General features: G+C 44.2%; 1 protein-coding gene across 2 annotated transcripts in view; it reads right to left on the minus strand.

The window, feature by feature from the left end:
• LOC126284536 (probable G-protein coupled receptor Mth-like 4) overlaps positions 1-25642 on the minus strand; it is a 242076-nt gene that overhangs the window by 60718 nt on the left and 155716 nt on the right. For both annotated transcript variants that reach the window (XM_049983535.1, XM_049983536.1), the window contains exon 7: positions 11841-11919. In XM_049983535.1, coding sequence (XP_049839492.1) covers positions 11841-11919 — 79 coding nt within the window. The remainder of the gene's footprint in view (positions 1-11840; positions 11920-25642) is intronic.

Raw genomic sequence — 25642 nt, forward strand, 5'->3', positions numbered from 1 at the left:
TCATCGCCATACTGGGGTATCAGCCGGCGTGATGGTATGGGGCGCCATTGGTTACACATCTCGGTCACCTCTTGTTCGCTTTGATGGCACTTTGAACAGTGGACGTTACATTTCAGATGTGTTACGACCCGTGGCTCTACCCTTCACTCAATCCCTGCGAAACCCTACATTTCAGCAGGATAATGCACGACCGCATGTTGCAGGTCCTGTACGGGCCTTTCTGGATACAGCAAATGTTCGACTGCTGCCCTGGCCAGCGCATTCTCCAGATCTCTCAACAACTGAAAACGTCTGGTCAATGGTGGCCGAGCAACTGGCTCGTCACAATAGGCCAGTCACTACTTCTGATGAACTGTGGTATGGTGTTGATGCTGCATGTGCAGCTGTACCTGTACACGCCATCCAAGCTCTGTTTGACTCAATGCCCAGGCGTATCAAGGTCGTTATTACGGCCAGAGGTGGTTGTTCTGGGTACTGATTTTTCAGGATCTATGCACCAAAATTGCGTGAAAATGTAATTACATGTCAGTTGTAGTATAATCATCTGCATTTCTTCTTGGTGTAACAACTTTAATGGCCAGTAGTGTAGATAGGCCTTAAGATGGCTCGGGAGCTAAAGTACTATGACCACCTGCTTATAAGCATGTTGGTCCACGTTTCGGACGCAGTGCAGCAGCAGTTGTGCATGTCATAGATTGTGGGAAGTCGTTGGTAAGTTTGCCGACGCTTGTGGCGAAGATGTCTACGCACAGGTGACGCAGTTACCGTGAATTACGGGCCGGTGGCTTGGGGGCATTTAGCTAGCGCATGGTGGCGTCGCCCAGTTGCACCGCAGGATGCAGCTCTGGCGAATTTAGTGATCAGGACATCAACGTGGGGTCACTGTCATGCTCCGCAAATCACTGTAAGACGATTCTGGTCTACTGGAAGATGCCAGCAGAATCATAAAAGACATCAACCATGAAAGGATGCACTTGGTGTGCAATAATGATTGCTTGACCTACACCTGTTGTGGTGCCTTAGATTACCACCAGAGGTCCCCTGCTAATCCATAGCGTAACACTGCCCCCTCTGGTCTACAGCCACAGTGCGGTGCATGCCTAAGCATCCTTTCGCCTGGTTGCCAACATGTCCAGATACGACCATCGACTGACCTGGTGTAACAAGGGACCTTAGTTATCCGACCGATGTTTCCATTGATCCACGGTGCAATCACGATGATGTCGGTGCAATCACAATTATAAGTGCGAAAGTTCGTGTGGTCGTGTATGTGTGTTTGTTACTCTTTCACGCTGAAACGGCACGACAGATTGGCATGAAATATTAAATGGTGATAGCTTATACCCTGAATGAACACACAGGCTATCTTGTATATACCTACCAAAAGGGTGGTGATGGGGGTGAAAAAGAAGAGTAGCCCACGACGCACGAATATGCATACTTTATTCATCCAGTATTTGAGCATGAGAGCACTTAGTAGTGACTTGTAACAAGCTTTCCATGTAACACCGAACGTTTACGAAACTTTTTCTCGCTGACTATCCCCATAAAAAGAAAAAAATGAAGAAAGTACTCACTACATTTGCGATGTTCGTGCTATAAAACTGCCGCATGAACCACGACGTTTTAATTTATTACTTATTTACTGCTAACGAACTCGCAACACGTTCGCCACCAATTTCGCATACACTACTCAATGTACCGGCAAAATTAAACACACACAAAAAAAGTTTTGCATCACCTCGGATCCGACACTTCCGGAACCTGTACAGAAAATTGCAATAGAGATCAACATAAACATCTTTTCTACCCTTTTTATTGCTCATGAATACCACATATTGCATGTTGTACCATCATACAGTGAGACCTTCAGAGGTGGTGGTCCAGACTGCTGTACACAGCGGTATCCCTAATACCCAGTAGCACGTCCTCTTGCACTGATGCATGCATGTATTCGTCGAGGCATACTATCCACAAGTTCATCAAGGCACTGTTAGTCCAGATTGTCCCACTCCTCAAAGGCGATTCGGCGTAGATCCCTCGGAGTGGTTGGCGGTTCAAAAACCTTTCAATATATCCCAAGTATGTTCGATAGGGTTCATGTCTGAAGAACATGCTGGCCACTCTAGACGAGCGATGTCGTTATCCTGAAGGAAGTTATTCACAAGATGTGCAGGATTGGGCCGCGAATTTTCGTCCATGAAGACGAATGCCTCGCCAATATGGTTGCACTATCGGTCGGAGGATGGCATTCACGTATCGTACAGCCGTTACGGCGCCTTCCCTGGCCACCAGCGGTGTGCGTCGGCCCACATAATGCCACCCCAAAACGGCAGAGAACCTCCACATTGCTGCACTCGCTGGACAGTATGTCATAGGCGTTCAACCTGACTGGGTTGCCTCCAAACATGTCTCCGACGATTGTCTGGTTGAAGGCATATGCCACACTCATCGATGAAGAGAGCGTGATGCCAATCCTGAGCGGTCCATTCGGCATGTTGTTCGGCCCATCTGTACTGCGCTGTGTGGTGTCGTGGTTGCAAAAGGGGACCTCGTCGCAGACATCGGAAGTATAAATGCGCATCATGCAGCCTATTGCACACAGTTTGAGTCGTAACACGTCGTCCTGTGGCTGCACGAAAAGCATTATTCAATTTGGTGGCGCTGCTGTCAGGGTTCCTCCGAGCCATAATCCGTAGGTAGCAGTCATCCACTGCAGCAGTAGTCCTTAGGCGGCCGGAGTGAGGCATGTCCTCGACAGTTCCTGTCTCTCTGTACCTCCTCCATGTCCGAACAACATCGCTTTGAGAATGAGATTTTCACTCAGCAGCGGAGTGTGCGCTGGTATGAAACTTCCTGCAGATTAAAACTGAGCCAGCCGCGCGACTGCTACGGTCGCAGGTTCGAGTCCTGCCTCGGGCATGGATTGTGTGATGTTCTTAGGTTAACTAGGTTTAAGTAGTTCTAAGTCTAAGGGACTGATGACCTCATATGTTAAGTCCCATAGTGCTTAGAGCCATTTGAACCATTTGATTAAAACTGTATGCCATACCGAGACTCGAACTCGGGACCTTTGCCTTTCGCGGGCAAGTGCACTTGCGAAAGGCAAAGCTCCCAAGTTCGAGTCTCGATCCGGCACACAGTTTTAATCTGCCAGGAAGTTTTAACATCGCTTTGGTTCACTCCGAGAGGCCTGGACATTTCCCTTGTTGACCGAACCGCGGTATTGACCGTCTAGGCATGGTTGAAATACAGACTGCACTAGCCGGGGGTCTGAACCGTGTATGATGGAAATGATCCGCTGACAGACCACCTCCGTCTAATAGCCGCTATTTATGTATGGTTGTTGACATCTTTGGGCGGGTTTAGTGACATCTCTAAACAGTCAAAGGAACTGTGTCTGTGATACAATATCCACAGTCAACGTCTCTCTTGAGGAGTTCTGGGAACCGGGGTGATGCAAAACTTTGTTTGAAGTGTGTATATCGTTGCACGAGAGATAGTTCAGGAGATATGCCGCGATAAACACTGATATGTGTGAAAAACTGCCGCACTATGTATGACGTTTTAATTCATTGCTTGTTTACTACTAACTCTATTCACAACATATTTCGCAGACAGTCAGCAGCGGTTGGTATCTGCAGTTCCTGCTCTGTGTCATCATCTCCACACATCAGTGATGTATGGGTCGAAGACGATGCACACTGAGTCAAAATCGGTCACCACTTATGTATAAAAGTGTGTTTTTATGCGATGAAGACTGTTATATATGCTATTTTATTACTAGTTCCCTGGGATCACTGCCGTTTTCAGTATGTTTACTAATATTATACGATAATAAGGAGCGTTCGAATGAAAAGGTACGAAATGTTTAAACCACCAAACCAGTTGAAATTTACATGTGGCACTTTGGGATAACATAGAGGGACGGTTATCTAGTGTCTGGCGTGGCTGTGTGCATGCACCACATCCCCCTAAAAAATTCTAAGCTGTTACCTCAGCAGGCTAGGTGATGCTCACCATGTTTTTCGACGTTCGGGGTGCTACACTCATCGATTTCCTCGAGCAGTGGCGTGTATTGCGAGGCAATTCATACCCCACCCAAGTCCATCAGGAGCGAACGTCCTGAACTACTTGCGAAGGGAATGATTTTGCTTCACGATATTCCCAAGGTCACACACAGTGTATTGGCCGACTTCAAGTGGGAGCAACTTGAGCATCCGCCCTACAGCCCGGAAGGCCGGCCGGTGTGGCCGAGCGGTTCTAGGCGCTGCAGTCTGGAACCGCGCGACCGCTACCGTCGCAGGTTCGAATCCTGCCTCGGGCATGGATGTGTGTGATGTCCTTAGGTTAGTGAGGTTTAAGTAGTTCTAAGTTCTAGGGGACTGATGACCTGACATGTTAAGTACCATAGTGCTCAGAGTAATTTGAACCATTTGAGCCTACAGTACGGACGTGTCGCTTTACGACTTCCACATGCTTGGTCCGCTAAAACCTACCCCAAAGAGGACAGCTTCAACTCGGGCGACAAACTGAAGGACACAGTGGAGAACTGGCTCCCGCAACAGCCACAGGAATTGTCAGAACAGGGAATCCTTCGGCTCGTGAAACAATGGGATAGTTGTGCACAGACCTCTGGTGATTACGTTTGAATAAAGACTTCAGTTATACTCTGCGTTTTATTTCGTACCTTTTCTTTTGAACATCCATCATTTATAAAACTAGTTCGACGTGGCCATGTCCTGCTTCCACGCATCTGCCGTGCCTGTGTTCCATACTTTCCCATACTTTGTGGAAAACTCTTGGTATTTTTCACATTTGGTCAAATCTGTTTTCGATACGCTCACTCGGAACATCGACGTTGGATGTGGAACACAACGAGTATTTTAAATGTCCCAAAGGAAAAAATCCATTGGATTCAAATATGGCGATCGAACAGGTCACGCAATGGATCCCATCGACCAGTCCACCTGTTCGGTAATTGTTTATGGAGATACTGGCGAACGTACTTTACTTTACTTTACATGTGGCAAAGGCCTTATCGACCATACGGCTGCTCTATGAGCCTCTTCCACTTCTGCCTGTCCAATGCGCTGTTTGTCCACTTGCTGTTGCTGTTCATCCTAGTTGTGTCCTCCAGAATGTTATCCCGCCATCTGATTCTGGGTCTCCCTCTTCCTCCCGTTCCATCTATTGTTCTGCTGAGTGCCATTCTAGGTAGTCTATTCTCTGCCATTCTTGCTATGTGGCCTGCCAATTCAACCTTCTCCTCTTGACCACTTCAACGATGTTACGGTGTTTGTACAGCCCTCTTAATTCTTCATTTCTTCTTATTCTCCATTCCATGTTATTTTCGTCGTATACAGGTGCAAAAATTTTCCTTAGTACTTTTCTTTCGAATATTAACAGTTTTTCTTCATCTTTCTTTCTAAATATTAATGTTTCACATCCATATAACATCACAGGTATAATGGTCAATTGATATAAGCGGATTTTGAAGTTACTGCTAAGTGATCTTTTTCTTAGAATTGTGATGAAACTAAAAAGTGTCTTGTTTGCTGCTGAGAAACGGGCATCTATTTCTATATCTGTTCTGTTGTTGCTACTAAAAAGACTTCCTACGTACTGGAAGTGGTCAAAAGTCTTGAAACTGAATCCATCTACAGTCAGAGGTGCATCTTTTCTGGTTTTCTTATTTATGGGAAGGTATTCTGTCTTTTCTTTATTAACATGTAATCCTGTTTTCTCAGCAGTTTTGTAGCAATTTTGTATCATTCTGATTAATTCTCTTGTGGAACTACTTATTAGTGCTACATCATCTGCATAGACAAGTCTTGTTAATTTCACATCCTGTAGCTGGATCCCTTGTGGACTAGTTTTAGAAAATTCCTTATCGATCTTACCTAGGACAAGGTTAAATAAAATAGGTGAAATGGCATCCCCTTGTCTCAGTCCAGTGTACACCTTGGAGTGCCATCGGACTTAAACCACATCCGCTGGATAGCGTCTAGTCGCGCTACGTCAAATAAATGAAACAACTCATGACTGAGAAACTGTGGACACGTTTGATTAGCAAGACGTTTAGGTAAAGCCCGTTGAGCTGATCATGAATGATTCCACCCGAACACTGAGGCTGAACCTTTATTACATCTGTCTAGTAGCACTTCAAGAGGATTTTCGTAAGCCCAGATGTGACTGTTATTGTAACTGGAGAATCCATCACGTGAAACACCACCCTCACCAGTGAATAAGCTACGTATTAAGAAATAGACAAACAACAGCACACTGGCTTATCTCGCGTCGACGTAAGATTATTCCTGGCTGAATGGCTGCCTCATGTATTCTTGCACCTGTTGAAGAGAATATTCCAGACTGTGATGCCATTAACGCCACCCTTCTCGAAGTTCTCCTAGTAGTAGTTAACGAAGAACCCCGGTCTCTAAGTTGAGACATTCGTAAAGCGCGTGATCTTCCACAATTAGCAATCCTCTTCTCAAAAGGGCCTGTCTCTCGCAACCGTTTGTGGCGGCACACAAACGTTCTAGCGCATGATAGCTGCCTCCCAGTGTAGCGTTCACCATAAAGTTGACGTTCCGCGTTCGCATTCCGAATCGCTACGCCGTACATGCAGTGTATATCGGTCATTTCAGAAAGTGAATGCATCATTGCGATGTGTTGTGATGAAAGTTACTCTAAAACAGAACAAATGACTTTCAGACAAAACAAAACAAATGCCATGACCAGGTATAAGTAACAAAGTGAGTAAAAATGCACATTTGAGGTAAATAACACACGCGGAAGATATTACAGGGAATTACTTACATACTTTCCTAGCGGAGGATTTTCGGATCATGTTCATGTGAACTTCTTGCAATGTTTTGTTGTCAAGAATATTCGAACACCCTGAAGATGCGATCATTACACACGCCTAGAAACCATCATTTAACATGAGAATCGCTTCAGGCTATCAAATTATACATACAATAGCACCTGCGTCAGTTCTCTTTAATGCAGGTCTTCTAATGACCCCTTGTCTCCAGTAAATAAGCGTAACAAAAACATCAAGGCTACGAACGATGTTTTCTCGCTCCCATTTCTTCTGCTTGTGAAACGTGCTTGCGGCAGCCTTCGTGAAATAATTTGGCTTGCTTAGTACAATGACGTAATGTATGTAACCGTCCACGCAAGGTGACTGGATTTCTTTTACTGGTGAGCTACCCTTGTACTTTCAATAGAACTCTTCCGGGTATGTGACCCCGTTCTCATTTTGTTATACGGACCAGCGTTTCGACCACTGCTGTATAATGTCTTCATCAGGATGACATCTTTACTCACAGAATGACGACGTGGTTACATACCCGGAAAAGTTTTACTGAAAATGAAGACAGCAGTGGAATGTTAAGCTCACATATTCCTTGCTTGTGGTCTCCGAGTAGGGGCGGATTGTGGAACATCTTGCACTATCTGATCAAAAGTATCCAGACACCTGTTCATCCCTCGCCTTTATGACGGCTTGAACTCTGCTCTGAACGTATGTGGAGGAACAACAGCCTATTCTTACTCAAAAGCCAAAACCAGAGAAGATGGTGATGTCTGTAAAGAATTATCCAGCTCCAGCGTCCATTGCTTCCCTGCTTATCATCTGTCTCCAATGCTGGAACACCGATATCTTCAAGCTTTTGCTTTTCCTACTGTCGTTTATACAAACCGTTAGGATGAAATTTTGAACTCTCTTCCTAGATCTCTGTATCTTAACCTAAACAGCGCGAGCCTTAAGTTGTCTGACGACGGCAAAAAGAAAAAAAAATGAAACTCAAAGATATGAGATTTTACTGTTTACTCTAAAGAGATCCACTGGGAGCTGTACATTGCTTATTAGGAGTTCTCAGTATTCACATTGCATCAGAGAAGTCATATCTTCGAGTTCCCCTGAGTTTGTCAGTCACAGCCTTCTGAATTTCCTCAGCCTAATTGCATCTGTGATTCTTAAGAGAAGAAATATTACGGAGGTGACATATCTGATGAATGAGATGGATGGTGAAACGCTGAGATTTGCTTTATGTCGAGGAACTGTAGATTCATAGCTGGTAAATAAGGTGGGGCCTTGTCATGGTACAGGTAAACATCACGAGAGGTACAGAGTACCGAAGAAACTTGGAAAGTTCAAGAGAGCAGCCGTTTTCATGCATCATACTGATTGAATTCGCTATTACTCTTCTACCCTGTAGCACAAATTCACTGTAAACGACGCTACTGTTGTAAAAACTTGATCAGCATCCTCTTCACTTTTGATTTTTGAAAGTGCTATTGCTCTAGGTCCTGGTATCTTCGCTCACATTGTTTGGAATTCTGATGTTTTCTTTCAGCATCTTAGCAAAACATCAAGTCTCATCAGTACGAATAACATTATTTAAAAAGAATCGTGATTTGATGCAATAGCTGTATGTCACATTACGAAAGCTACCAATTTTGGTCAAACGGTATATATGATCCTCAGACATTTAAAAAAACATTAATCAAAGGACATGTCCATTTGTTTGCCCGGCCCTGGTAGCTGAGTGGTCAGCGCGACAGAATGTCAATCCTAAGGGCCCGGGATCGATTCCCGGCTGGGTCGGAGATTTTCTCCGGTCAAGGTCTGGGTGTTGTGTCGTCCTAATCATCATCATTTCATCCCCATCGACGCGCAAGTGGCCGAAGTGGCGTAAAATCGAAAGACTTGCACCCGGCAACGGTTTACCCGACGGGAGGCTCTTGTCACACAACATAAACCATTTGTATCTAGATACAAATTAATAGCATCAAAATTATAGAATGAAGGAAATTACTTGATGTACATATTCGGCATTATCTTAACAGGGCGCGCAGAAGGCCGTAATGTGCATAAAACATGAGGTACACAGTTTTTTTTCAGCGAAGTACTTTTTATGTCACGCTTCGCTCTGATGAACTATTGTCCGGCGGCAAAAAGTCTTTGAGTTGTCAACGGTACTGATTGTGGGTTTGAACTTTCAAAGTGGTCTCATCATTATAATAAAAAATTGAAGATTTCGTCTGTAGAGTGATACAAGCAATATATCAAGTACTACACGATCTGTAGCGTTTTATTTGTTATTAATTTCAACGGTCGTTGTATCCTCTGCAAGTGATGCTTGCGTTTGTCCAGTATTTAAATTTGTAACTCAGTGGCTCTTCCTGTAAGAAATACTGTTCAAAATTATACAAAAAAAATTCAGGTGCTGTAGGTCTAAGAGAGTATGGCGGACAAAATGATTATAGCACGTCACACAAGACCTCTGTTGTATCACCTTAAGTGCAGGTAATATTTTGGTTGAATATTAATGAAAATGACGTAAACTGTGGTGAATTAATAAAACCGTTTATTACAACGTTTAGAAGTCTACGGGGGAGGCAGTAGTTGCCCAGCTTGTCGGAACTGTTGAATTACTAATACCCAGTGGGTAACCCGGGACACGGTCCAAGTTGCAGGTTGCCTATGTAACGACTCCCAGGGGCTTTTCAATACTTCGTACAGTTATTGGCCGAATTTAAAACGCTGTCACAAATTGATCATCAAGAGCTACGATGTTATGTTAAAGTTTAGAAGAATAAGTATTACAGTTTCTTGAGACAGTGTGACACACGGCGCAAATTACTCATGCTTCAGTCACCCAGTAGTTCACAATGAGAGCATTTAACGACATACAAGAAACTTTACACATTAGTTTCAACTTTTATGACATTTTACTTGCTGACATCCACCTGCACCCCCCCCCCCCCCCCAAAAAAAAAAGCGATGACAGGCAGAAAGTTTATGGCTTATCACATTACCGATGATCCTGCATTAAGACTGGCAGCACGACGTTTTCATTTATCGTTCTTTACTATTAATTGTATTCGCAACACATTTTGCAGACTGTATTCGGTAAAGGTACCTGTGGAATTATATCATTGTACCAATCGGGAACTACGAAGTTTTGTACATGGAAGAATCTGGAGTAGGGTATTACTCGTAACGCATAACGCTGGAGTAGGCGCCACGCATACTAATGAGTACCCACAATAACGAAACTGGCCGGCATGTAGTCAACGTACACCCATTACATACAATTAATCATGGTCAAAAAGTAAAAATAACGCTGTTCCTTTTCTTTTTACACTGGACTCGCATTCGGGAGGACGACGGTTCAATCCCGCGTACGGCCATCCTGATTTAGGTTTTCCGTGATTTCCTTAAATCACTCCAGGCAAATGCCGGGATGGTTCCTCTGAAAGGGCACGGCCGACTTCCTTCCCCATCCTTCCCTAATCCGATGAGACCGATGACCACGCTGTCTGGTCTCCTTCCCCAAACCAACCAACCAACCTTTGCTTTTTATAATTACTGTTCAGAACAAGAATTGCCCTTTCAGGACAGTTGAGTTTTGGTATGTTGGTCGCCGAAGCATGTTCGTCTGATTGGTAACAGGGAAACATTGTCTTTGGGCAGTTAGACTAGATCTTGCTGTGGTTATTAGTTTAGCTCCAATTAATGTGGTTTTCAGATTTTGTTTCTCCTAGTTACGGGGAGATGAGGTGAGACCATTAATTACTTATCAAAGTAGTACTTAATTTGAAGATTTTGAATATAGCTAATTTTGAATAAAGACATACCCTACTGGGGAAAGCATTGTGATCATAAGTTAATCGCGAAATAAACTACCTCTCGAATGAATTTGGAAATACGCTTAATTTTAAGGGAAAGTTGTCTTATCGGCATACGTGCCGATCGTTAATCAGAACGCGTAGCCATCCATAGGCAACGTCAGGTCTCCTGAGAACGGTGGCAGTTCTCTTTTTTTTGGTATTGTAGTATAAATATAAAAATTATAACAAATCAAATACGGTGCTGAGCAAATTATTTTTCTAATTGCCCCAAAAAGTAATCTAAAATTTTTATCATCAAAGAAAATAAAATTATTCTGTTTTACACATTTTTGAGTGGTAACGATTATGTCATGTAATTCAGCATGACTTATTTTAAATTCATCCATAAGATTTGATAATGTGTTTATACATTCAACTGAGGGAACATTTGAAGACATGCGCGGAAAAACGGGCTAACCGCCAAATGTAAAAGCTTAGAGATAAGTGTTGCCACCTTTTTTTGGGTACAGGAATTACTAAAATTGACATTGGTCTCACCTCTAAGTGATATTTAGAGGTGAGACCAAAGTCAGTTTTGATAGTTCTCGTACCCAGCAACAGGTAGCAACCTTTATCTCTAAGATTTTATATTTGAGAGTTAGCCCGTTTTTCCGCGCATGTCTTCATTTGTAAATAAATTTCTGACGTAAAATGTTACTAGTTTAGAACTGGCTCGGGTCATTAAATGTTCAATTTTATCGACAAGAGTAATGTAATTTCTAGTACCAAACATGGGTTTCAGTTCTGTTTTCATTTTTAATATGTAATTTGGTTCTCTCAGTATCGCCTAACATGGGACAGGGAAGAACTAAATTACTGTGTGTGTTGCAACGCCATCTATATATAAATTAAATAAGCCATATAGCTGTTGTTTTCTGACATAATACGTTTACATTATTAGTGGTTTCCAGCTGATCCTTAAAAGCTGCAGTCGGGTCGTTATGTAAACACTGAAACTCAGAACTGTCAAGGAACTGGTTAACTTTCCAACGTAACCACTTCTGTTCAACAAAAATAAACTGTGTGATTCGTCGATTTTTGTATAGATGACATTGTTGCAATTTTTTTCTCTTCTTACACTCTATGATCTATAATTTGTTGTGCTTTGAATTTGTTCGCTTAGATTTATAGTGCTAGTGACTACCTAAACTCACCTGACTGCCAGTGCTATATCAATGCACATCACATTCAGCCAGAAGAATGCGGCCAGGTAAGAAAACTGCATGACGAATGCTGAAAAACAGAGCCAAGAAACTTGCTTGAGTTATTATATTCACATGCGCACTAATAGTAGAAGTAATCAGAAATCTGTATATCATTTCATTTTTATTTTTTATAGGTTACACAGAGACTTGACTGATGGTGACTTTAATTGGAAACATACATTTCATCAAAGTGGTTACAGCAAAAGTTAGTCCTCTCATCAGATTTCTAAAGTATCAGACAGGAAATTTCTTTCCCTTCTCTCTCTAAAAACATTGGACGTGAAATATAATATATTTTTCAAATGTGTGCGTTCTGTTACTGGACATTTTGTAATTACAGCTCCTTTCATTTTCCCGAATATTTGAATTTCCTGTTCTAGTGTGTTTCAGAATGCCATCGACAAAATTTGATGACAGTTCTTTTAGTCAGGAATATATCCATGCCAATCGTTTGTTTTGAATTAACACATGTACGAGACGCCTGCCAACTCAGGATTAGTTGTTTCCGCGCCTAAGCTGTCACAGTGCCTCACCTGTTGTTATTTACAAGAGAGCATAAATATCTGTTGAGTGAGCATAACATATTGTACACATCGTCAAAAACAGTCCGAAATTGGAACGTGACTTACGTATGACGTTGTTTTCGTTTTTCACTAGTACTGAAACTTTAATATTCCAGTTATTTGGTCTGTTTTAGTAATAGCAATGATGTTGGTTTGTTGCTGCTACCGATATAAATCGAAATTAGTTGAAAGAAGAAATGTTACTTTTGATCAGTAAGGATTAATTCCAGTTTTTATATCAAAAAGTACTGCAACCTTTATCTGGTGGTAGTGATTATGCCTAGTGATCAAAACGTCCTTAATCCGGTGTCCGAACCTTATATAGAAATGCTCGTCGCCCATGCCTCGATTTCTTGCAGTAAAAATGTCGTGTGACTAGGGACTCCCGTCGGGCAGACCGTTCGCCGGGTGCAAGTCTTTCGATTTGACGCCACTTTGGCGACTTGCGAGCCGATGGGGGATGAGACGATGATGATTAGGGCACCTAGAAACTGAGGTCAACCCAGCGGTGCCTCACACAGAGAGCATCCCAGAGTGCCCCTGAGAGCTACAACACCAAGAAGAATCGCTTATCGGCTTTTAGCAAGATCAATGTGTAGTTTTTTTTAAAGGTAAGGAATATAAATCTTTATTAATATCAAACATAACAATAATAAAACATAATATCTCCTTGTACATTACAATCATTACCCAAAGAACCACCACTCTTACACCATACATATACAGATTCTGAACTTTCCAGTTTACGACAAACACGACTTCTTATAACCAGTGCTTCATCACTAGACAGATAACTTCCTCCATAGGGTTTAGTAGATTGATGTACAATATTAAATGTCTTCCACGCAATTACATCACGAGTTGGAAAGGAATCCAAAGAACTCTTGTTAGCATCACTAGTGCGAACGAAGGCAATAGTAACCCAACCATTACCCGTTGCTTGCACAGACATAGCCAAACTAAATCTTGCAACAAAACCCATCCACCTGTGGGCACCAGAAAGTAGAGAAGCCTCGTCGTGTAACCGTTATCACCAGTCCCTGAGCGGAGAAAGTCTCCGCCCCACCGGGAATCGAACCCGGGCCCTTAGGATTGACATTCTGTAGCGCTGACCACTTTTTTTTTCATTTTGTTCATCACTGTTCGTTGCATCTGTTCGTGGCGGACGTCCCCTGACGCCCGTTGAAGTTCTTTGTTGATCGATTCACTCCTTTTTTTTTTTATTACATAGGGCAACTAACCCTATGCGGAGGTTGCGCGATGTTACCGTTATCAAGCGTATTTTGCCATTTGTCTTGACAGTGTTTTCTACCGCGCCCCCACTAAGCTGACAAACTCCCGGCGTGGCAGGCATTCGCCCGATTCGGAACAAAACATAACTCGCCCAACTCTTCTACATATACACCTGAATCTACATGAATACTCTGCAGATCACACTTAAGTGCCTGGCAGAGGGTTTATCGAACTACCTTCACAATACTTCTCTGTCATTCTACTCTCGAACAGCGCGTGGAAAAAACGAACACGTACATCTTTCCGTGCGAGCTCTGATTTCCCCATATTTTATTGTGGTGGTCGGTCCTCCCTATATAAGTCGGCGAAAGCAAAATATTTTCGCCTACGGGGGAGAAAGTTTGTGACAGAAACTTCGTGAAAAGGTTGCGCAACAACAAAAAACGCCTTTATTTTAATGGTGTCCATCCCAAATTCTGCAACATGTCCGTGACACTTTCTCCCCTATTTCGCGACAACACAAAACTTGCTGCTCTTCGTTGAACTTTCTCGATGTACTCCGTTAATCCTATCTGCTAAGGATCCGAGACCGTGCAGCAGTACTCCAAAAGAGGACGGACAAGCGGAGTATAGGCAGTCTCTTCAATACATCTGTCACATTTTCTAAGTGTTCGCAAATAAAACGCTGTCTTTGGTTTGCCTTCCCCACAATATTTACTACGTGTTCTTTCCTATTTAAATGGTAAATCCTAGGTATTTAGTTTAATTTAAGGCATTTAGATTATACTGAGTTATCGTGTAACCGAAGTTTAACAGACTCCTTTTAGCACTGATGTGAACGACCTCACACTTTTCATTATTTAGGTTTAATTACCAATTTTCGCACCATTCAGAAATCTTTCTGAAATCGTTTTGCAATTTATTTTGAGCTTCTGATGAGTATACTAGACGATAAACGACAGAATCATCTGCAAACAAATTAAGACGGCTGCTCACGAAATTTCAGTCACAAACTTTCTCCTAGATCGCCGGCCGTTATGGCCGAGCGGTTCTAGGCGCTTCAGTCTGGAACCGCGCGACCACTACGGTCGCAGGTTCGAATCCTGCCTCGGGCTTGGATGTTTGTCCTTAGGTTGGTTAGGTTTAAGTAGTTCTAAGTTCTAGGGGACTTATTCCATAATGCTCAGAGCCATTTGTCTCCTACATCGTTTTAATATATAAGGAATAGCGGAGGACCTATAACACTACCTTGGGGAACGCCAGCAATCACTTTTGTTTTATTCTATGACTTTCCGTTAGTTAGTGTGAACTGTGACGTCTCTGACAGGAAATCACGAATCCAGTCACATAACTGAGACGATACTCCACAAGCACGCAATTACAGTACAAGCCGCTTGTGCGGTACGGTGTCACAAGCCTTTTGGAAATCTAGAACTACGCAATCAATTTGAAATCCCTTGTCAATAGCACTCAACACTTCGTGTGTGTAGAGAGCGTTTGCACTCGGTGTACCTGTCCTCCTTTATCGCAAAAAAAAAGCCGTATGAGGATGGGAGGCGGGAGGCGTCGTGACCACTCCTCGGGATTCGACCCCTGCCCACCTTGCCTCCTACAGCCTGTAGCTGAGTGTGACCCTAAAAAACAAAAAATAAAAAGAAGTTAAAAGGACATATGCTCCATTTATTTCACACCATTGGAAGATTGTAATTAGCTCGTTACTTTAAAAGAAAAGGAGGGTAGCGATTTTGACTAATAATCAAAACGTCCTTAGTCCCAGATCCTAACCTCGCCACTGCTTACATTCTTAACAAAAATTATCAGCAGTGGCGATCGAAGAATTCCGGCATAAGATCTCACAATTGTTCTGCCAAAGGCCTTGTCAAAGAAGGCAGAGGAACGGACAGAAGTTCAGAGCACTCTCTTGCCCTTGGGATGGGTAGCTGCCCCTTGAAGGTCGAAGAATCAGCAATGGTCGACGGCATGAGGGTGCGGAAGGCAATGGAAACCACTGCATTAAAGACACGTAATGTGTGTCCACGGAATATGTGTCCTGTAACTGAGAAATTGTCGTGCTGATCTCTTCTACATCGACAAAAGATTCCGGACTACTCTCTCATTCGGATTCCAGGAGGAGACTGCAAAGAAAGAGGTAACCATGAGAAAAAAATTGAATAACCAACGAAAGGCCCTAGTCACACGACATTTACATTTTTACTGCAAGAAATCGAGGCACGGGTGACGAGCATTTCTATATAAGGTTCGGACACCGGATTAAGGACGTTTTGATCACTAGGGGTCTGGGCGGGAACCCACGTGCAGGGTAAAGAAAACACATGACATCACCTGGGAGTGGGAGGTGGGGGGTGGAATGTCAATAGTGGAATGTCAAGAGTAGGTCACCAGAAAATCAGAAAAGGGAAATGTTAAGGCTCAATCTAGATACAGTGGCGGATACTGAAGTGAAATTTAAACAAGTCAAGTATTTTTGGTCAGGAAATTATAGGATAATATCAACAGCAGCAGAAAATGATGTAACAAAAGTAGGATTCTTTATGAAAAGGAAGGTACAGAGGAGAGTGAGTTACACAGTTCAGTGGTGGGGTTGTTCTCATCAGAATCGACAGCAAACCAACACCAACAATAATAGTTTGGGTATATATGCTGATGCCACAAGCAAAAGATGAAGAGACAGAGGAAGTATATGAGGAGACTGAAAGGGTAATTTAGTCGTTAAAGGCAGATGAAAATCAAATATTCATGTTGGATTGTAATGCGGTTGTAAGGGAGGGAGCATAAGAAAGTGTAAGGGGAAAATATGGGCTTGGCAGTAGGAAGGAGGAAGACTAAGTTCTGAAATAAATATCACCTAGCGATAGTGAACACTCTGTTCAAGAACCACAAGAGGATAGTAGTACAGTACGAGCGGGTTAACGACAATTTTTATATCAAATTGATATGAAGCTTAATTAAATTGATCAATTAATTACCCCACCTCCAACCAGGCCCACCCCCAACCAGGCACACCCCCACCTCCCACTCCCAGATGATGTCATGTGTTTTCCTCACCCTGCACGTGGGTTCCCGCCCAGACCTCTAGCCACTCCCCATAGCTGCCCCTCACCCACTTATCTTATCGGTGGGAATTTCGAATTTTGACGGGAATAACTAATTTTGGCGGGAATTTCTTTGTCCCAGGGATGTGTTGACATCCCACTCCACCCCCAACCTGCGAATTAGCGCAAATAAAAAATTGGGGTGACCTTTGTGGGACTCAAACTCTGGTCCTTGGACAGAAACCGCAAACATATGCAAACTGCCCAGATGCAGCAGAGGGAGGCTGGGTTAGTGCGATGTTAGTAGGTGTTATCGTTTATTTAGGTTTGGAAGCTGATGTAAAAATCGGGCCTAATTACATAATTAATCATAAAGATTGGGCCTAATAAAACAACTATATGCATATGCGTCACATAAGAGTATCTAAAATCAATTGACGATGCCATACAACTGGTATTATCCCGCTAGTAAAAAATTTCACAGCACCACTCGAAACTCTACCCTTCACCTACATGTTTCTGGGGAAAAATGCTGGAGTGAAAGGTACTATCTTTATTTTTTGTGGTAAATTGATGAGATGTTGGACAGAGAGTCAGCATACAGCTGAGGACTGTATCTATCGGTGTTTGATGTCAGAATATGCTAGAGACACTTCTACATCTACATCTACATCCATACTCCGAAAGCCACCTGACGGTGTGTGGCGGAGGGTACAATGAGTACCTCTATCTGGTCTCCCTTCTATTCCAGTCTCGTATTGTTCGTGGAAAGAAGGATTGTCGGTATGCTTCTGTGTGGGCTCTAATCTTTCTGATTTTATCCTCATGCTCTCTTCGCGAGATATACGTAGGAGGAAGGTATGTTCTCGAAACTTCAACAAAAGCCCGTACCGAGCTACTGAGCGTCTCTCCTGCAGAGTCTTCCACTGGAGTTTATCTATCATCTCCGTAACGCTTTCGCGATCACTGAATGACCCTGTAACGAAGCGCGCTGCTCTCCGTTGGACCTTCTCTCTCTCTTCTATCAACCCTATCTGGTACGGATCCCACACTGGTGAGCAGTATTCAACCAGTGGGCGAACAAGTGTACTGTAACCTCCTTCCTTTGTTTTCGGATTGCATTTCCTTAGGATTCTTCCAATGAATCTCAGTCTGGCATCTGCTTTACCGACGATCAACTTTATATGATCATTCCATTTTAAATCATTCCTAATGCGTACTCCCAGATAATTTATGGAATTAAACTGTTTTCAGTTGCTGACCTGCTATTTCGTAGCTAAATGATAAGGGATCTATCGTTCTATGTATTCGCAGCACATTACACTTGTCTACATTGAGATTCAATAGTCATTCCCTGCACCATCCGTCAATTAGCTGCAGATCCTCCTGCATTTCAGTACAATTTTCCATTGTTAGAACCTCTCGGTACACCACAGCATCATCTGCAAAAAGCCTCAGTGAATTTCCGATGTCATCCACCAGGTCATTTATGTATATTGTGAATAGCAACGGTCCTATGACACTCCCCTGTGGCACACCTGAAATCACTCTTACTTCGGAAGACTTCTCTCCATTGAGAATGACATGCTGCGTCCTGTTATCTAGGAACTCTTCAATCCAATAACACAATTGGTCTGATAGTCCTTTTGCTCTTACTTTGTTCATTAAACGACTGTGGGGAAATGTTTCGAACGCCTTGCGGAAGTCAATAAACACGGCATCTACCTGTGAACCCGTGTCTATGGCCCTCCGAGTCTCGTGGACGAATAGCGCAAGCTGGGTTTCACACGACCGTCTTTTTCGAAACCCATGCTGATTCCTACAGTTTCTAGTCTCCAGAAAAGTCATTATACTCGAACATAATACGTGTTCCAAAATTCTACAACGTTAGAGATATAGGTCTATAGTTCTGCACATCTGTTCGACGTCCCTTCTTGAAAACGGGGATGACCGGTGCCCTTTTCCAATCCTTTGGAACGCTACGCTCTTCTAGAGACCTACGGTACACCTCTGCAAGAAGGGGGCAAGTTCCTTCGCGTACTCTCTGTAAAATCGAACTGGTATCCCATCAAGTCCAGCGGCCTTTCCTCTTTTGATCGATTTTAATATTTTAATAGTTTCTCTATCCCTCTGTCGTCTATTTCGATATCTACCATTTTGTCATCTGTGCGACAATCTAGAGAAGGAACTGCTGTGCAGTCTTCCTGTGAAACAGCTTTGGAAAAAGACATTTAGTATTTCGGCCTTTAGTCTGTCATCCTCTGTTTCAGTACCATTTTGGTCACAGAGTGTCTGGACTCTTTGTTTTGATCCACCTACAGCTTTGACATAAGACCAAAATTTCTTAGGATTTTCTGCCAAGTCAGTACATAGAACTTTACTTTCGAATTCATTGAACGCCTCTCGCATAGCCCTCCTCACACTACATTTCGCTTCGCGTAATTTTTGTTTGTCTGCAAGGCTTTGGCTATGTTTATGTTTGCTGTGAAGTTCCCTTTGCTTCCGTAGCAGTTTTCTAAATTGGTTGTTGTACTACGGTGGTTCTTTTCCATCTCTTACGATCTTGCTTGGCACATACTCATCTAACGCATATTGTACGACGGTTTTGAACTTTGTCCACTGATCCTCAACACTATCTGTACTTGAGACAAAACTTTTGTGTTGAGCCGTCAGGTACTCTGTAATCTGCTTTTTGTCACTATTGCTAAACAGGAAAATCTTCCTGCCTTTTTTAATATTTATATTTACGGATGAAATCATCGATGCAGTAACCGCTTTATGACCGCTGATTCCCTGTTTTGCGTTAACTGTTACAAATAGTTCGGGTCTGTTTGTCACCAGAAGGTCTAATATGTTATCGCCACGAGTCGGTTCTCTGTTTAACTGCTCAAGGTAGTTTTCAGATAAAGCACTTAAAAAAATTTCACTGGATTCTTTGTCCCTGCCACCCGTTATGAACGTTTGAGTCTCCCAGTCTATATCCGGCAAACTAAAATCTCCACCCAAAACTATAACATGGTGGGGAAATCTACTCGAAATATTTTCCAAATTATCCTTCAGGTCCTCAGCCACAACAGTTGCTGAGCCAGGGGGCCTATAGAGACTTCCAGTTACCATGTCTGAGCCTGCTTTAACCGTGACCTTCACCCAAATTATTTCACATTTCGGATCTCCATCAATTTCCTTCGATACTATTGCACTTCTTATCGCTATAAATACGTCTCCCCCTTCACTGTCCAGCCTGTCTCTGCGGTATACATTCCAACCTGAGTTTAGGATTTCATTAATGTTTACATCTGGTTTCAGCCAACTTTCTGTCCCTAGTACTATATGGGCGTTGTGGCCGTTTATTAATGAGAGCAGTTCTGGGACATTTCCATAGACGCTCCTGCAATTTGCTATTAGCACATTAATATTGTTATTCCCTGTTGCATTTTGCCTAATCCTACCTTGCCGCGTCTCAGGAGGCGTCTTGTCGGGCCTAGGGAGGGAATTCTCTAACCTAAAAAACCCACATGTGCACTCGACACGTACTCCGCTACCCTTGTAGCCGCTTTCGGCGTGTAGTGCACGCGTGACCTATTCAGGGAGATCCTACATTTCTCCATCCGATAGCGGAGGTCGAGAAATTTGCACCCCAGATCTACACAGAATCGTCTGAGCCTCTGGTTTAAGCCTTCCACTCGGCTCCAAACCGGAGGACCGCGATCGGTTCTGGGAACGATACTACAAATACACTCCTGGAAATGGAAAAAAGAACACATTGACACCGGTGTGTCAGACCCACCATACTTGCTCCGGACACTGCGAGAGGGCTGTACAAGCAATGATCACACGCACGGCACAGCGGACACACCAGGAACCGCGGAGTTGGCCGTCGAATGGCGCTAGCTGCGCAGCATTTGTGCACCGCCGCCGTCAGTGTCAGCCAGTTTGCCGTGGCATACGGAGCTCCATCGCAGTCTTTAACACTGGTAGCATGCCGCGACAGCGTGGACGTGAACCGTATGTGCAGTTGACGGACTTTGAGCGAGGGCGTATAGTGGGCATGCGGGAGGCCGGGTGGACGTACCGCCGAATTGCTCAACACGTGGGGCGTGAGGTCTCCACAGTACATCGATGTTGTCACCAGTGGTCGGCGGAAGGTGCACGTGCCCGTCGACCTGGGACCGGACCGCAGCGACGCACGGATGCACGCCAAGACCGTAGGATCCTACGCAGTGCCGTAGGGGACCGCACCGCCACTTCGCAGCAAATTAGGGACACTGTTGCTCCTGGGGTATCGGCGAGGACCATTCGCAACCGTCTCCATGAAGATGGGCTACGGTCCCGCACACTGTTAGGCCGTCTTCGGCTCACGCCCCAACATCGTGCAGCCCGCCTCCAGTGGTGTCGCGACAGGCGTGAATGGAGGGACGAATGGAGACGTGTCGTCTTCAGCGATGAGAGTCGTTTCTGCCTTGGTGCCAATGACGGTCGTATGCGTGTTTGGAGCCGTGCAGGTGAGCGCCACAATCAGGACTGCATACGACCGAGGCACACAGGGCCAACACCCGGCATCATGGTGTGGGGAGCGATCTCCTACACTGGCCGTACACCTCTGGTAATCGTCGAGGGGACACTGAATAGTGCACGGTACATCCAAACCGTCATCGAACCCATCGTTCTACCATTCCTAGACCGGCAAGGGAACTTGCTGTTCCAACAGGACAATGCCCGTCCGCATGTATCCCGTGCCACCCAACGTGCTCTAGAAGGTGTAAGTCAACTACCCTAGCCAGCAAGATCTCCGGATCTGTCCCCCATTGAGCATGTTTGGGACTGAATGAAGCGTCGTCTCACGCGGTCTGCACGTCCAGCACGAACGCTGGTCCAACTGAGGCGCCAGGTGGAAATGGCATGGCAAGCCGTTCCACAGGACTACATCCAGCATCTCTACGATCGTCTCCATGGGAGAATAGCAGCCTGCATTGCTGCGAAAGGTGGATATACACTGTACTAGTGCCGACATTGTCCATGCTCTGTTACCTGTGTCTATGTGCCTGTGGTTCTGTCAGTGTGATCATGTGATGTATCTGACCCCAGGAATGTGTCAATAAAGCTTCCCCTTCCTGGGACAATGAATTCACGGTGTTCTTATTTCAGTTTCCAGGAGTGTAGTTAGCTCTGATTTCACCCCGCGAGCGAGGCTTTGAGCCTTCACCAATTCCGCCAACCGCCTGTACGAACTGAGGATGACCTCTGAACCCAGACGGTAGGAGTCATTGAGCAACAATTTGCAGTCGGGTGCACCCAGTGCCTTCTATCGCCGCCAGCAGGGCCTCCTCCACATCTCGGATGAGACCCCCCGGCAAGCAGACAGAGTGAACACTGGCCTTCTTCCCCGACCTTTCCGCTATTTCCCGGAGGGGCTCCATCACCCACCTAACGTTGGAGCTCCCAATAACTAATAAACCCCTCCCCCCGTTGCCTGCTCGGACCTTACTGAAGGAGCGGCCACATATCCACTGACAGGCGGGCGATGCCACACGGCCAGCTTTACATTGACCCTCCGCCTCGTGCGCCGCGAACGCCGCTGAACCCGCCACTCCCCTTGGGGAGAGGGTGGCCCAACCGCGCCCGGTACCCGCGAAGATGTCTCGACAGCAGGGACGGTGCGTGAAAAAGCATGTATCACTTGGGTTGTACCATGAGACGCACCAGACTCCCCACTGCCGCTACACCCCGAGGGAGCAGCCTGAAGACGGCTGACCGCGGCCCTCAACACGCTCAGCTGTTCGCAAAGAGTGGCCAGCTCCTCCTGCGTCCGTACACAGCAGTCACACATCCTATCCATCCTAAGGAATCAGTTTACTGAAGAGACTTAATCAACTTTTAACTAGACTGCTAATTCACTAAAGGCGGCTGATAGTTGAGTAAACTGTGGTTGCTAGCCACTTCTTGTAAAAAACAATGAAAATAGCACGACCTGTCTCTGGACTGTATTCAAAACAAACACTAGCACTACTGGCACTGTGGCTGACTAAAGGGACTCTCTGACTGTATTCAAAACAAACACGAAATCTATGGAACACTATTACTAGCACTCGACAATTAAAGCTTCCTAAAAGCAAAAACACACGGAAGAAGAAGTGGCAAGTAAGAAAAATACTGTTAATAATTAAAAATAACGCCGGCCGCGGTGGTCTAGCGGTTCAGGCACTCAGTCCGGAACCGCGGGACTGCTACGGTCGCAGGTTCGAATCCTGCCTCGGGCATGGATGTGTGTGATGTCCTTAGGTTAGTTAGGTTTAAGTAGTTCTAAGTTCTAGGGGACTGTTGACCACAGGTGTTAAGTCCCATAGTGGTCAGAGCCATTTGAACTATTTGAACTTAAATTAACGCAGCTCGCTGCACAGCAGACATGAAAGAGACGGCAGTTACGACGACACTGATACATCGCTCGACAGTCCCCCTGCAGTCCAGATAATCGAATTCAATATAAGCTACCACAAATGAAGAAAAAAGCTTCACTGTTCTAATTACACATCGAAATTGTGATAAAAAAGCAGCTCATGTACTGGGGAAAATCATCATTCGAAAATATTACAGATAGGTGGGAACTAGTGAAATTATATGCACTGCTACCTCCCCTCATCGCTCCCCCTCCCTCCCACGCTCCTTCTCTACACCTACAGATGGGACACGGCTTTTTCAGGCAACTAGTTCTGCAAACCTCGCGGTTTCTCTGTGGCACTTCCGCCATCCCCCCCCCAAGTCACCGACCACACCCGGCCTCCTGAAATCCGTCTCCAGTCACTGGCTGCACATAGCCCACGTTGACACGAAGGTCCAAGCATCAGCCCTTCGCCAACACGTAAGGATGTAAAGCCAGCTAAACAAATGAAGGCTACCGCAAGTAAAACTTGTTTGCTCATCTAAAATGTAGCAACACCACTCTGCCCCACACGAGGCCCCCATGGTCGGGGCACTGCTGTGTCAGCAAGCACACAGAGTAGGCGCGCCCCCAACGTCAGCTGTTCTGTGAGAAATACGCAATAAGTGCAGTCCATTTTCTTTAAGTTTCATTAGCAAAATCTGTAGAGTTTGTACGTTCAACTGTAAGATGCAGATCACATCTCATTATTTTGCAACATCCAACAAAGTGGGAAAAAAAGACTACAGCACCGCCACCGATTACAGACAACCAGACTCTAGAGGTTGCGCTACATCACTTACACATGTCCAGCCTGCATAAAATCGGGAAAAAGGCTCCCACAATTTTGCTGCAAAAACTACCCATCATCACAGTGTGTCCTAGTTATTTTGTAACTGTCATTGGAGTAAAGAAAAAGCAAGAATTTGAACTCTAAAGAAAATAACGTCTATGTTAAGCAAATTTCTTTCAGCTTGATGGACAAATTACATGGCCTCAGAGCGCCTCTTGTGTTCAAATCAGTGTCATGCATTTGTGTATTACAAACATTACAGGCATGTGAAATGACATTACGGAATACAGCCATTCACGCCACTTGTTCGAAATGCACAATCATTTAATGTTCGACAACAAGCTATAATTCAGGAGGACATTGCTGTTTTGTGTACTATCGCTGGTCCCGTTTTAGTAATGTGATGTTATATCACACTGTCCTTTATGTAACTAATCGTGAGAGTCTGTCTTGTGATAGAACTTCCTATAAGATTGTACCACATCTCTCTCTTCTGATACACCGAAATCAATTACTGTCTGCGTGCTTACATTTGACATTTTTGTCCCATAACGCTCCTCTACCAACCCGTCTGTAAGGCTTCAATCATAGAGCAGACACTCATTCGCAATAGCTGCAGATTCTTGCATTCTATGTTTGTAAGCAATTTAATCATCACAGCCTGTTTAACACAATCCTATTTTTAAACACACAGTCATGATGATCATAATAATAAAAACAGTCATGATTCCATGAGAATAGATACAGCCGATTTCTATTAGTTTTATGAGTAAAATCAGTGTAGTTTTGAGAGAACTATACGCATCCAAACTTTAAGCAGTTATACCACTCCTTGTAATAGGACCTTCTACAATATTTTACCATGTTTCTCTCTTCTGTTATATCGAAAAACAAATAATGTCTGCGCGTTGACATCGAGCATATTACATTTACACTTGTCGCTCCATTAGAGCATGTGGCCAGTGGTCGAAGTCACTTGCACAAATCTGCATAAAGTTTTGTCGGCCATACTGGAGGAAGAGCATATCCAGCAGACTATCAATCACAAGAGAAGGTTCATTTATTGATCCTTCATGAGTAGCTTAATACATTGTTTTTTTGGCTGTTACACATCCAAGCAGTGTACAACGAGAGCTTTGTACGCTGCCATACACTAAGTTTTTCTATCACAGCTCGACGTCTGTGTCAGATGCTAAACTGACATTAACATGTTTCGATCCTCTGGCTGTCACGGAAATCTGAACATCGCATGGCGTGAACTATGTAGCTACCAGAATACACAAGTTGGTGGAAATAAAAAACAGAGGTGATGTTTCTCGTCGACAAAAATGTATAAGACATCACAACATATGGAAACTGCATGAGTTTGCGGCATTGCAGAGCATTTCCAACAGCTATCTGCAGGTGACCTATATAGTCAATCTCATCTTCTACAGTGATGTGGCAGCATATGTCTCGGTGTTCTGTTTCACAAGTATTCTTTCCTCATTTGGCAGTCTGTACATCATTACTGTTCCAAAATAGTTCAATAGGCTCTGAGCACTAAGGGGCTCAACTGCTGTGGTCATCAGTCCCCTAGAACTTAGAACTACTTAAACCTAACTAACCTAAGGACATCACACACATCCATGCCCGAGGCAGGATTCGAACCTGCGACCGTAGCAGTCGCATGGTTCCAGACTGCGCGCCTAGAA

Source organism: Schistocerca gregaria, chromosome 8 (genome assembly GCF_023897955.1).
Source record: "Schistocerca gregaria isolate iqSchGreg1 chromosome 8, iqSchGreg1.2, whole genome shotgun sequence".
NCBI classification, from domain to species: domain Eukaryota; kingdom Metazoa; phylum Arthropoda; class Insecta; order Orthoptera; family Acrididae; genus Schistocerca; species Schistocerca gregaria.